A 15,169-nucleotide genomic window follows, 5' to 3' on the forward strand; every position below is an offset into this window, starting at 1 on the left:
CCAGGCCACAAGGAGTGTGGTGGGCGCGGACGGTCAGCAAACAAAGCGTGAGATGTGTGCTCGCGACAAACACTTGTGTTGACTCGACAGATTGCTGCGCGGTAATGTGCCTCACATAAGTCACAATTTATCGCATGTATTATATTGATGACGTCACGATGGTGTCATTTGTTCTGTTGATCATTATCGGCCTAATTTAACGGCCTACTACAGGGCTAGGCCGCCTTGCTTAGAGCCTTGCTTAGAAGGGATATGGCGCTTAAACCCACCTCGCCGATCCAACTCAAAAAGCCTATACAGCTCTACGATAAAGGTACTCATCACCAAAATCGTTAAAATCTAATACAATCTAATACAATCTTTTTCAATTAGTTTGAGGATAATATTGGTGAAGTTTAAAGATATAGCAAATATATAAAAAAAAATGCAACGTTTGCTTTTAATGACGTGTATATGCTATCAATATTAACCGCGATATGCGAGTAACTTTAGCAACACTAAACTCAAACAATACTTTATCTTGGCGGTAAAATAAACATGGCAGTACTTTTCCGAGCAATTTCTATAATTCTTCAATACATCACTATAAGATTAAAGTGTCTGTCTGTGATTTAAAATAATTATGCCTTCTCAAGTGTTTATATGTATTTACACAATATATACAATCATGTTTCGTTAATAACTTTGTTTATATGTCAGTTTGTCCTGGCAAGTATTCGGAACTGAGGGCCTAGTGGCAGTTTGATACTGTCACGTAACGTAAACGCAAATTTCTAAGGAATTGAAACAGCACCATCTAGTGGCACTACTGCTCAACTGTCTCAATTCCATATAAATTTGCGTTTACGTCAACGTAATAGTAACAGTATGAAAATATTGAAAACTCCCACTAGGCACACTGTTAAACTGATTTCAGTGGGAATTACACAGGAAGATAGAAGAGGTTATTCAGTATCATAAAGGCTACTTTTGTCCTACTACTTACTACCTACTTTGGCTACTTTGTGGTGGTCTTCGCAAGATTTTTGAAAACCTTAAATTCACGCGGACGAAGTAGCGGGTCCGCTAGTTAAATATATAGAAAATACATAAAAACGAACAATTTAGTGTATTCGAAATGAACATTTGATGTGAAGTCGCAATAAAAGGCAATGGAAGTCAATTAGTGTTCCGTAGTAAAATGATTGAGTGGCATTCACCGGTTTACGATACTGAGCGAAGTTACCGCCGCTGACGTCGGCCGTCGCACACGCCTGTGGAATGCGATTTATTTTTTTTTAATTTTTTTTTCTTTACAAGTTAGCCCTTGATTACAATGGTAAGTGATGATGCAATCTAAAATGGAAGCGGACTAACTTGTTATGAGGAGGATGAAAATCCACACCCCTTTCGGTTTCTACACGACATTGTACCGGAACGCTAAATCGCTTGGCGGTACGTCTTTGTCAATAGGGTGGTAACTAGCTACGGCCGAAGCCTTCCACCAGCCACACCTGGATCAATGAAGAAAACCTCAATCAGCCCAGCCGGGGGGTCGAACCCAGGACTTCCGTCTTATAATTCCACCACGCATACCACTGCGCCACGGAGGCCGTCAAATTGATTTATTTTTTCAAGTGAAAATTTCTTTAGGTGAAAATCTTATGGGTCACTGACATACTCAGCAGGGTTATTATGTAACTCGGTGTACCATTCAAATAATAAATCGCTACATCGTTTTTCATCGTATTTTCGTTTTAGCAATCATCACCTACTTAGGCTACATCACCTGGCGGGCCCAATACGGATTGGCAGACTTCACACACGTAGAAAATTAAGAAAAATTTCTGGTATGCAGGTTTCTTCACTTACACACAAATACACGAATATAATTTGTTCACGCTAGGGATTTTTCAAACTATCCCAATTTGTTTTAATTTAAAATAATTGGTGTATCTATCATTTGTGTTTTATGCATTAATTACACATCCTGTACATACGCTGATAATGATGTACAGAACACACTCGCAGTTGCGAAGCGATGTTTGAAACCTTTTACAGTAAAGTATAATTTGAAATTCACTGTTATTGCACATAAGTGAGTCCGAGACTTCATCTACGACATAAAGATTGCTAACGAGTTCAAGCTCTTAGTGTAATATAAAATAAATATTAATATTGTTAAAAGCTGCTAAAGTTTGCTTAACAAGGGCTGTTTTATAAAATACACTTTTTTATTATTTATTATACGAATAGCAACTCTGGATTATAGATTTTTTTTAAAAAACGAAGATTTTTGATTGCAATCCGGCTTGAGCTTATTTGGTAAATAAATAAAGAGACGTATCATTTTAATAAGGAGCTATAATTTTGACGAGCTCAATATTTCATAGATACGCTGTAGCATATTTTTCGGATTCAATCCCAGTATTTTATGATTTCAGAAATATTTGAAACTAGAAGACGCTCCTCGGTTTCACGGTTTCACTCCCGTAGTTACCTTTATCGTAGGAATACAGGGATAAAGTATAGTATGTGACACTCACAAACAACGTGGCTTTCTATTAGTTCAGTAGATCCAGAGATTATCCATCTTTACCTCTTTATAATATTAGTATAGATTAGCATCAGTTGTACACTCTCAAATAGACAACGACCTAATTATTTAATAAAGTGTCCGTAAACATTTCCCCCGGGGCATGGGGGGGGGGGGCATGGCGGGGCATGGGCGGGGGAGGGTTGTTGTGATTAACGGCCGGAAACGATACTCGAGCAGTGTTCCGTACAGAGGGAATCGCTGAGGGACTCCGCGGTACGAGGTATCGGCTAACAGATTACCTAATTATTCCATCCTTCTTACCTGCGACTGTCTCATTGCTCCAGTCAGCTTCGGATCACATGTTCCCGTGCTGTAGTCTAAAAAAAATATCTTTCTTTAAGTCTCTGATATTGGGATATTTATGATATTATACCACCATACTTAGTAAAGCACTTAAAGTTTTTTTGCAGATAGCATGGAAACGGTGACAGTCGCCTGTATGACGTTCATAATACGTACTATTTTCGTAAAACGCAGCAAACTTTCAGTAAAACGAACTGTCACCACCCGTACCATCCTACATTTTTTATTATTTACAAGTTAGCCCTTGACTACAATCTTACCTGATGGTACTCTGTAGTAATTAGTCGTTATATAGTAGACTTATACTTGGTTTTCGGCACAGCAATATGGGATATATAATGCCCAAAAACTACACACTAGCAAAAACTGTAAACTCCTTCTCTGACACTTCTTATTGCAAATGCACAAACTTTACAAACACAAAATATGATAATATTATTATTGACTAGTGGACGCCCGCGACTTCGTCCGCGTGAAATCGATGTAAACTTTCAACCTATATCATCCACTTTTAAAAATTAAGTTCAGTTTTAAAAATTCTTGAATCACATCATATTTGGTATTTTTTAATGATTTACTAGTAGGTAGTTCCCGTTCCCGTATGAAGACGAGGCTAAATAGCCTATAGCCTTCCTCGATAAATGGGCTATCTAACACTAAAAGAATTGTTCAAATTGGACCAGTAGTTCCTGAGATTAGCGCGTTCAATCAAACAAACAAACGAACAAACTCTTCAGCTTTATAATATTAGTATAGATATTCACTACTCATATTAAACATCCGCAATATGACGGCTGCTTATATTCATTTATACGAAATTATTCTAGATACTTACTCGTACATTCTAGATATAGGCTTATGCTAATATGTATTCTGTGATATAGCTGCTGCACGATCGATATCGGTACAAATTATTGTATCGATTCAATAGATTTTGTGTATAATAAAAATTGGCATTGACATATTAGTGTTTATCGAAGTTGGCTAGAGATATAGTATCAGTCTGGTGCGGGCGGCGTAGCGGGAAATACAGAGGGAAAAGCGGACAATGTGAGTATTTGTGCATTCGATAATTTTTCGCGTTTATACGAGTTTTTAAGAAATAAAATATCACGTGTCTCAAACGGTGAAGGTATTCATCGTGAGGAAACCTGCATACCTGAGAATTTTCTTAATTCTCTAGGTGTGTGAAGTCTGCCAGTCCGTATTGGGCCAGCGTGGTGGACTATTAGCCTAACTCGACTCGAGCTCAACAATGAGCCGAACATAGGTTATACAGTATTTTGGATGCTTCTACATTACATTTTGGATACTTCCAATAACATTTAAATATTCGTTAAAAATTGTTCCAGTATCAGAGCATAAACTTACGAAGCATGTGATATTAATTTAAAAACGTATTTTTGGAATCTGTCGTATTCGAACGCAAATTTTAAAGAAAATAGAAACTTAAAATCTAACTTATCTCAATATCTATACAAATGATGTCCACGTGGAGTGGTAGAAAGAGTGTTGGCTGTACATCCGCGTTGGTCAGCTAGACTAATCACTACATTCATTAGAATTAAATTGAATGTACCTAATAATTAAATGTAGTAATAATTACATTTAATTTTCTGTTAGATGCGGATTTGATTCTTTAGAAATTATTATTTATATTAAAATACATAAATACATTGTCATAAAATTAAAAAGCTACATAACATTAAGGTCTAAAAAGCTGTGATACCTTTGAGTCTAAAAACTGAACCTACTTGAAATAAATGAATTTTGACCTTGAACTTTAGCGGTATTTTTTCGCAAGAATTTGAAAATGAAGCGACTGGAGACATAAATGTTCATGGCAAAATATCAAAATAATTACGTTTTACATCGCCGAATCCAACTCTGCTGGACAACATTCGGGATACTTCGCGGCATCTTTTCGTCCGAAATTCCTCAGTGCCTGAAGACTTTGAACAGTACGTATCGCCAGTGATGACCAATGGTTCCAAGACTTGATCACTAACTACGGGTCTCATAAGAAAGCTCAGAGTCACACAGCGGGCGATGCTAGCTAGGAACTATGCTAGGAGTATCTCTATATGATCGAATCATAAATGAGGATATCCGCAGAAGAAACAAAGTCATCCGACGTAGCTCAACGAGTTGTGAAGCTAAAGTGGCAATGGGCGAGGCTCAAAGCTCTAAGATCCGATGGCCGTTGGGGTCTCAAGGTGCTGGAATGGCCACCCCGCACTAAAAACGCAGTGTTAGTCGACCCCCCACCAGGTGGACTGACGACATCAAGCGAGTCGCAGGTATTCGCTGGATGCAGGCGGCTCAAGATCGTGATGTTTGGAAGTCCCTACAAAAGGCTTATGTCCTGCAGTGGACGTCCATCGGTTGATATGATGATGATGATGACTTAGCTATGCTAGAAGCATGGGTTCACAAACTTTAGGCCTTCCTAATGTTCCTGCTGAGTTTATTTATGATGTAAATCCATAAATAAACTCCGTAGTAAAATCAATAAACAAATTAAGCTAGTAGTTGGTGTCAGATTCTGGTTCACTAAAAAAGTAAACAAAAATAAATTAATTTCCACATCCGAGGAATAGCGGGCTTTGGTAATATAAATTTATTTTTAAAGAAGGAAAATGCAACTCTGTTTTCCGGAAAACCCAAGACATGCTATAATAATTTGATACCTAAATAAATTCTATTAATGATAGCGGAGATAAGCTGTGACATCAACCAGATAACGTTTCATTCAGTTTCCTACATTCCTAGAATATTAATTGACTCCGATGATCTGCATTAATAATAATCAAATTAATTAGATTTGAACTTTATTATCATAAAACATCAATTATCCCCGCGGTTTCACCCGCTTTAACATGTAAACGCCATAATGATGTAAATTATAAAAATACTTATTAGGATAAGTTAACTTAATTTCTTTATTGTATTCTTTCTCAATAAAAAGAAAATTAAGAAAGATGTATTTAAAATACATATTTTTTCATCCCCAAAGATTAAAATTTTACCCTTGGGCTAGAACAAGGGTAGTATTTTCAAAAATCTATGTATCGCTATCAATTTCCCAACTTTGGAATGCTATTGAGAATGTCTTGGATTTAAGCAGTATTTTTAATTCAACCCAACTAACTGACCCGAAGTCACATAGGCTTTAGTCTACCCAGACAGTATTTTGTAGCTGTAACGTTACTAGCAATTATTGATTTTAACCGTAGATTATAGAATAATGGGCAGGTAGAGTGCACGGAACACGACGGTGTCGTAGTCATTCCAAATACAAAATTCAAAAACTAATACATTCTTGAGTCAGTACGACACGAAGCGTCGCATCATGGTCGTATCAGTGATTTTTCTGTACCTACTCGTAAATCTATGATAATTTTCAATATTATTCAAGAAATGGCGTCTTATGTTTTAAAATATTTTAAAAACTGTTCACAAAAACTAAAGAAATAAGATGGAGTATTTTTATTGGTAATTATTGATTATTATATTAATTTATGTAATTGTTGTTAGTGTTAAATTTTGAAATACAAATAAAGAAAAAGTTTGTATTTTCTGATGTCAAGGAGACGCGAGTCGTTTGTTTTTTTTAGGTTTCACCGGCTTGCCCACGCTACTTATAAAAAGAAGAAAGAAAGAAAATAAATTTATTCAAATTTAAAAGTTACAAACAGTATCCTTTCCTAAAGACAGCATATCTGTCTGTAACCCTTAAAAAAGAAAGGGTGTACAGCTCAGCATATAAAACTCATTCTGGATCATTCTTTATTCTGTGGTTTTAACAATGACATTTGTTTGTTACATAATCCAAGATGGCCGCCGTGCAGAAGTACACGCGAGCAGATGTGGCCAGTCGCAACGGCAAGGGCGGCGCGCCCGTGTGGATGATATACAAGGACTCCGTGTATGACGTCACACGCTACGTGCCGGAGGTGAGCCAACTCATACAGCCTCTGTAGCTCGATGGTTCTCTGAGTTCTACGAGTTGGTTCAGCTGTCTTTCGATCAGATCACTTAGACCATTAAAGAAAGGACCTGCCTCGCAAACCGTTACCCCTCTGTCAAAGATCAAGAATCAATGATCTAACGCGTTTATAAAAACTGTTGCTATAGAATCGATGTTTCATTGTTTTGATCGTTTTGGTCGTGTAAAGAGCCCCCTAAAAACGCCGGTTTGTGTAGTTGAAAGGCATAAAAAACGGCCAAAAACTTGTAGTTTAGTAAAAGATGGAGTAACGTTTCATTTGTAAGTATTTCTTAACCATAATATTATCAAATTTGTAATAAAAACGATTTTTAAAAAGAATCGATTCTTTTTCACAATCAAAAAATCGATCAAGTAATCGAACATTCTATATATATATTCTGTGGATAGTCTAAGCGATGTGTTGGTTAGTAGTATGTGTAAAAATTACGCGTGTGTGTATTGCGAGTCAATTATATAGTTGTGTGTAGTGTATGGACACAGAATATACTTAATGGTGTTTTCGATGAGTGAGTTTACCTCGTTCCCCTCAAAAAACGACAGACTTTTTTGTTGGTGAATTTGGGTGCGAAACAGCTCCATTCTTTTTATGGTCTAAGCTCAGATCACGGTGCCTGTTACATGCAGCATCTCCTCCCAGATAAAAATCCAGGTAAGGCGCGTACTCCTTGCCCGAGTAAGGCGCGGGGGATTTTGTTCCCCCGGTCACGTTCTTCCAGTCACTTTCCAGGTTCAGCTACTAGAAGGAGCTCGCGAGGCTGAGGACGCCCGTTCGGCGGTCTCTCGCGGTGCGGTGCGATGCCGTGGAGGTGTTGGTACGGTTTGTTATCTGCGTGCACTAACATACGGCGCGCTAGATTTCTGACGAATTCTTCCACGGTGGTAGTTAGGCTCAGTCCAGAAAGGGCGAATTCTCCGCGATTCTCTCGCGCGTATTACACGCGACCATTGCGTCCACAAGGTGCGTACCAACGCGCGAGCATTTGGGAAGGAATTCGGTACAAAACATGGAGTTGAACGTGCGCTCTAGAGTTCGCGCGTTAACTGGACGCAACAAGGCGTCACGCGATTTACGCGCGTATTTTGATTTCGCGCGATGCTTGTGGATGCGATATATTGATGTCTAGTACTTTGACAACGCGCGTATGAATTCGCGCGATACGATTCGCGACGAATTCGCCCCTTCTGGACAAGGTCTTGGTGCTTTAAAGTTACAAATGTTACAAATAATGCATACCTTAGACAAATCGATGTACGTAAGAAAATCAGCCCACGCGTTTGATCTACGAGTATAAAGCTTACAAAGGAACAAACATACATAGAGCGACAAACACATGACTGTCCCTCGCGTCGTACGGTTGGGTAATCTTCAATGTACAGACAGATATAGATAGATGTTTTCATAGACTGATATGATGACAAATGTTATCAGAGGGCCATCAATGCTGATAGCGACCTATCGCTACGTGCACCGATAGTTCTACTTCAAGAGATTTGACTCCGGTTTATCTGTCAAGTCTACTCACAGAGTCACACGCATGTTGAGTCATTGCGCCGTCTGTGCTGTCCTCGTGGCACAATCGTCTGAAAACCTAGATTCGATTTCTAGTTTCATTTTAAGGTCAACATCATTATGGGAAATAATGGGAATGGGCTGAAAGGAACAAACAACAATGTCTTGAGCCACCTGAATTCAGCAGTTTCTTGCTGCACAGTGGAAATGTCATGAATCTACTTAGATGACAACTTCTATGACGCATGAATATTCAAGTTTATAGCGTTGTGTGAAGCTACCATATACCATATCGACAAACAGGCATCGCTAAGAATTTATTGAACAACAAATCAAACAAATCAGTCAATAATTTGACTGAAGAGTCGTAGTTTAAGTAACACTTCTACAGAGCGGTCGGACTCATCACCGAGGGGTGGTGGTTCGATCCCCGCCCCGATGGTCTATTGTCGTACCCACTCCTAGCACAGTCTTTCCCGACTAGTTGGAGGGAAATGGGAATATTGGTCATATTATAAAAAAAATATGGCAAATATTCTTTTTTTTTTTAAAAAAGAAACGTCTACCGGTGGCGAAATCTTCTCTTAACATCAGACTAGAACTAGAGGAATCTTTGTTGAATAATGTTAAAAAACAAGTAACAAAATTCATATTAAACATGTTTTCTTTCAGCTGACACCCTTACCTACTTGATTTTGTGTTACAAAAATTATCTTATCCTAATATTTATTGCAATTTATTAATAGTAATAACAATCAATTGATAACGATAACTTCGATTTATTTGTATATCATATAATCAATTGTAACACAATTTTATTTGTCTAAGTGACACTCCAATATTTCGAAACAGCCATAGATTAATTTATAAAATCTAAATAAATTAAATATCACTATGTCCTGAACCTTGGATTTAAGAACCAGTAGCTTTAAACTAGAGTTGGGTAAACGATGGTTTTGTAACCCCATGCCTAGGGTAGATTTGTAACTTGTACGTTGGTAAGTCATCGTTCCTCTTTATTGAAATTAACATCTGATAGTGATTGTTTAAAAAAATACCCCTTAACTTTCATCGTTATCAACCCACATTCGGCTCACTGCTGAGCTCGAGTCTCCTCTAAGAATGAGAGGGGTTAGGCCATTAGTATACCACGCTGTTCCAATGCGGATTGGCAGGCTTCACACACGCAGAGAATTAAGAAAATTCTCTGGTGTGCAGGTTTCCTCACGATGTTTTCCTTCACCGTTTGGAGACACGTGATTTTTAATTTCTTAAACTGCACACAACTGAAGTTGGAGGTGCATGCCCCGGACCGGATACGAACCCAAACCCTCCGGAATCGGAGGCAGAGGTCATACATATCCACTGGGCTATCACGGCTCTTTAAACTAAGCGTAACTGAACTTAATATTATCCCCAAAGACCGCCAACTCGCATTGGAACAGCGAGGTGAATTTATACTTCAAATCTCCTTACTAGCAAAGTAGTTTAGGGTGGTGGGAGGCTTCGGCCATTGCTAGTTACCACCCTAGCCTACCGGCAAAAACATACCGCCAAGCGATTTAGCGTTCCGGCACGATGTCGTGTAGAAACCAAAATGTGTGTAGATTTACATCCTACACCTAGTAAGTTAGCCCGCTTCCATCTTAGATCGCATTGCAACCATCAGGTGAGATTGCAGTCAAGGGCTAACTTGGAAAGAATAAAAAAAAAGAAAAAAAAGTAGTCCTGAAGTAATGTTCACATCGGTGAATGTAGGAAAGTCCGTAGGGCCAGGCTATCTAGATTTCATCCATGAGGACTTCCTCCTACAATAAAAAAAGCTCTAGTAAAATAAGGTTCTGTAGTGAGAAATTAAACTATAGCTTGGCAACTTCGTAACACTCCCGATAGTCCGCGCGGGCCGGGGGGCGTGTAGCGATGAATGAAATACGACCGATGCACCTCACTTTCCCGCACGCGCGTCTTTCTCCCGTCGCCCGCACGAACTTGTCAGACTATAAGCTGGGGATGATGATGATGATGATGCCGATGGCGACGCTTGCAGCACCCCGCGGGCGACGTGATGCTGGAGGAGGCGGGCGCCGACTGCACGCAGGCCTTCGACGAGTCCGACCACTCCAAGGACGCGCTCACCATCCTGCAGAAGTACAAGATTGGGGAGATCGTTGACGTGAGTATTACTAATATTATAAAGGCGAAAGATTTGTATCTTTTGTGTGTGACGAATAAACTCAAAAACGACTGGGCGGATTTGAGAAATTCTTTCACCGATAGGTAGCTACATTATTAGGGAGTAACAAAGGGTATTCATGACACTAAGACTTTGTTCTAAAATAATGTTTTTTTCAAGTTCAACCGTTGGCTCAAATGTAAAAAGGGGGAAGTTTTCTTGAGCTTGCTTTACGTATATGTATAGATGTACAATATTTATAGCTACTGGTTGGTCCCGTGGTTAGAATGTATTTTACAGCCTCAGACTACAGCCTAGATGAGTTATGAAATATTAAGTTACTAGCGGACACCCGCGACTTCGTCCGCGTGGAAAATAATGTAAACTTTCAAGCCCTATTTCACCACTTTAGAGTTTGAAATTTAAAAATTTTGGAATCCCTGAAATGTATTTTTCTTTATGATTCATGAGCAAATTCTTAAAACTGTAACTCTAAAAATGAAGGACTTTCCATACAAATTTTCAACCTCTATTTCACCCCTTTTTATTTTATTTTCGCAATAAAAAGTATCCTATAACCTTCTCCGTATTATGGCCTTAAACCGTGCCAAGTTTCATTTGAATTCATCCTGTAGTTTCAGCGTGATGCCCGAATAACAAAAAACCGAACCCAAGACCACCGTCTTGTAAATCCACCACACAAACAACTGCGCCACGGGAGCCGACAAAATTTTTTTTTAGCATTCATGAGGTATACGTATACCTATAGATATCGGACGCATCATTATTTTCATACCTGTGGTTCACTTATCATAAATGCAACTTTCTGTGTTACAAGCGAACAGTTGAATCTATATAACCACACGTTCCGACCAGAGTCGACGACCGATATTAATTATAATTAATAATAATTGTACGGTGCTCTAAGTAGCCGTGACCATTCCACACCATAACAACCGCACCACAGCAATAAGCAGAATAAATAGCGGCGACCACTTAGCGGCGCGAGTGCTGGCGCGTCACACTGATAGCGGGCAATAGTCTTGCGTGCGTTCTGTTAACTGATAACGCAGGAATGTGCGTACTTGCCTTAATTCCTACAATAAATATTATTACGTAGATTAGATTTGCCCGCCAAACCGCAATTTGGCAGTTTTTTTTTTTAAATAAACAAGCAGATTTTTAGGAATTTGATATTAATACCTAACCTCCTATGATAAAATGAAAATAATCATTGCATTTAATTAAAATAGCTAATAATAAAGTTAAATGTGGCCATGCTTCGCGGTGAATTAATAAGATTTTAATTTTGTGTTTTTCTCAAAAACCTTACTACTATGCGGATATGAGAATATGCTATTCTTACTGGATACCTATATAATATTTACAATTTTATGTTTCCAGAAAAAGTAATTTCGTGCCTAATTAAGTATATTTTATGGCCATTTATGGATATAAACTAAAAAGGCCTTTATAAAACTAAAATTTTAATGTTTTTTTTTGTACAAAACCAAACGCTGTTTATATTTTACTTGTTTAATTTTTATTTATGTAAAGAAATAACATTATGCTACATTAAACTTATTAGGAAATATCGAAGATGACCAAGTTTCGATGTACCTAAAGATGCCTCTGTTAAACGCTTTACTCTGGCTAATAGTGTAATCTATGGAGTTATACATAAATAGTAGCTGTGATAGCCCAGTGGATATAACCTCTGCCTCTGATTCCGGAGGGCGTAGGTTCGAATCCGGTCCGGAGCATGCACCTCCAACTTTTCAGTTGTGTGCATTTTAAGAAATTAAATATCACGTGTCTCAAACGATGAAGGAAAACATCGTGAGGAAACCTACACACCAGATAATTTTCTTAATTCTCTGCGTGTGTGAAGTCTGCCAATCCGCATTGGGCCAGCGTGGTGGACTATTGGCCTAACCCCTCTCATTCTGAGAGGAGACTCGAGCTCAGCAGTGAGCCGAATATGGGTTGATAATGATGATACATAAATAGTTGGTAAATAAATATCAAAAACGCCGTAAATAATAAAAACGCAGTCAGTGTGTTACGCTCAAAGCGCAGTCTACGCGGTTTCCTATCAGAGCTTTTACCGCCATCTGTCGGCGCGGGCGGCGCAACATTATGGCCTACACTCGCTGCGATACAATCACTTGCTATTACATTACTCTCGCGATTCAACTACCCACATTTATAATTATCATCGTAGTAGTAGTAGTAGAGCTTTCTGTAAGAGCTAGTCTAGGGAAATACTACTGCTTTGCTTATTTTTGCTAATAAACAGCATCGTTTCGGTAAGGACATGAATGACGGTGTACTTAAAATGAGGCAATTTTAATTACCTACGTAAGACATTGCGAGGAAAATAGTAAAAACAACAATTATTTTCCCATAGACCAACCAAAAAAGAAAATATCAGCCATAACTCTTTTTGTTTTCTTATACTTTAATGAAGGATGACAAATTAATAAAATTACGCAAATACATGAGAATTTCAGAAAAATTAACGATGGCCTATAGATGAACTTAAACCTCAATAGATCAACGGTAAGAATGGTTGGACTCATCACCGAGGGTTGGTAATTCGATCCCCGCCCTGTTGGTCTATTGTCATACCCACTCCTAGCACAGGTTTCTCGACTAGTTGAATGAAGGGAAAGGGAAATGGAAATATTGGTCATATTTAAAAGATATGGCAAATATTTTTTAAAAAAAGAACGAATCTGGATGTAATTAGGCACAGAGATTATGTAGATCTTAGTCTAGTAAAGGGCATAGGCTATTTTTTCTCCTAATCAGAAATGAGATATACGGAGTGAAACTACAAATAAAACTACTGATCAAAAATAAGCACAAAACTAATAAATTAAACTAATAAATTAAACTAAACTAAATTGGCACACAAAAACTATAAACACAAAAAAATATATCAATAGCGATAATTTAGGTTTATCTTCTTTGCTAATTGCTTTGTTATCATAGATAATACCCACAGCTGTCACGTTACCTACTTCCTATTGTTTTTATCTATACTTATCAAGATTATCAAATTTGCGATGACTATTAAAAAATATTTACACAGATGGTTTTATCCGATCTCCCATGTTTTACACGCGAGTGCCTTTGTAGTAAAAACAATGTGCTAGGTACATATTGTGATAAACTGAAAAGAAAAAGAAAATTTGCTTATTTATGTTTAGAAAAAATTTAAATTTATTTTTTTGATTGCTTAGTTTGTATATTACAGTACATCCTAAGCCATCACTGACGACATCAAGCGAGTCGCAGGAATTCGCTGGATGCAGGCGGCTCAGTAACAACAATATACAAAAGGCCTGTGTCCTGCAGTGGACGTCCATCGGCTGATATGATGATGATTATAAAGCAGTACTTCATAAGCTACCTACATAATTTGACAGTCTGTTACACCAAAGAGAAAGAGTATAGACAGTGTAGGTACAGCTCAGCATACGAGTATAAACCATGCATTGCAAACATCATAAATATCATTGCTTAAATAAAGCACGGCGTTGATGATGAAGAAGAAACCCCAAAACAAATTATACGGGGAGTTTGTGAAAGTGGAATGGGTGATGAGTTGACTTTCGACAACAGGGAATGGACGACAACGATTTTGTGTCGACCGCCCTTGACTGGCATTGCATTCGAATTGTAGACGAATACACATACCTAGTACATATGGTCCAGTTAGGTAGGTCCAATTTCGAGAAGGAGGTGAACCGCCGAATCCAACTTAGCAGGGGCCAGTGCCGGATTAGGCTGGTGCGGGGCCTGTAGCAAATTCAAACAGGGGGCCCTTTTAGGTTTGAATAAAAATTTAGTTTAAATTCCCGAGCCTCTGATGGGCTTTTAGTCCGCTAGTGTATCTAACCTTAACTTAGTGCTCATAACTGATACGTAACTTTCCAGGAGGAGAAACGCTACGACGCCAATGGCAAGAAGATAAAGAAGAAGAAGGTGGTGGCAGCAGTTCCAGACGCCAGCAGTCGCGGCTGCCTCAGCATCATCACCTGCGGCCTGCTGGGCTGATGACTCCAGCACCTGCCGACACTAGTCATTGCTACCGATACTGCCGCCCTGTCCTGCCAGAGCTAGGCAATGCCATGCACAGGACTCTAATATCGCAGCCACACTCGCCGCTCGCGCTGCCGCGATTGTTGCCTATCAATGGTTTCACAATGGTGAAACCGCGCGGCGTCAGCTAGTACGAGGATAAAACATCGCTTTGTGACACTCAATAATATTGTGGCTCTCTATTGGTAAAAGAATTTTTAAAATAGGTTCAGTAGATCAATAGAATTTCCCCTACAACCTCACAGACCCACAAACTCACAAATTTTAATAGGTAGGAGTAGGTACTACCTATTATAGAATTCGTACCTACCCTGAGTGCTTAAAATTATAAAATGGATTTGTAAACAGACGGCAGGTTTAAATATTATACATAGAATAATTTGTAAATAATAAGCAGGTAATTTAATGATTGTAGGTATTACGTATTTTTAATTAAGTTGTGTAATATAAGTATTTTACTGTTGCATTAGTCCAGAGGTTAGT

At 38.5% G+C, this 15,169-nt stretch overlaps 1 protein-coding gene across 1 annotated transcript; it reads left to right on the forward strand.

Annotated features, from left to right (window-relative positions):
* The first annotated feature begins 6,717 nt into the window (after positions 1-6,717).
* Positions 6,718-15,169, forward strand: LOC112053323 (cytochrome b5-like). Its single transcript, XM_052888773.1, has 3 exons — positions 6,718-6,837; positions 10,451-10,576; positions 14,522-15,169. Exons 1-3 carry the CDS (start codon positions 6,718-6,720, stop codon positions 14,639-14,641), a joined length of 366 nt encoding a protein of 121 aa, XP_052744733.1. The 3' UTR covers positions 14,642-15,169.

This window comes from Bicyclus anynana, chromosome 23, assembly GCF_947172395.1.
Source record: "Bicyclus anynana chromosome 23, ilBicAnyn1.1, whole genome shotgun sequence".
NCBI lineage: Eukaryota > Metazoa > Arthropoda > Insecta > Lepidoptera > Nymphalidae > Bicyclus > Bicyclus anynana.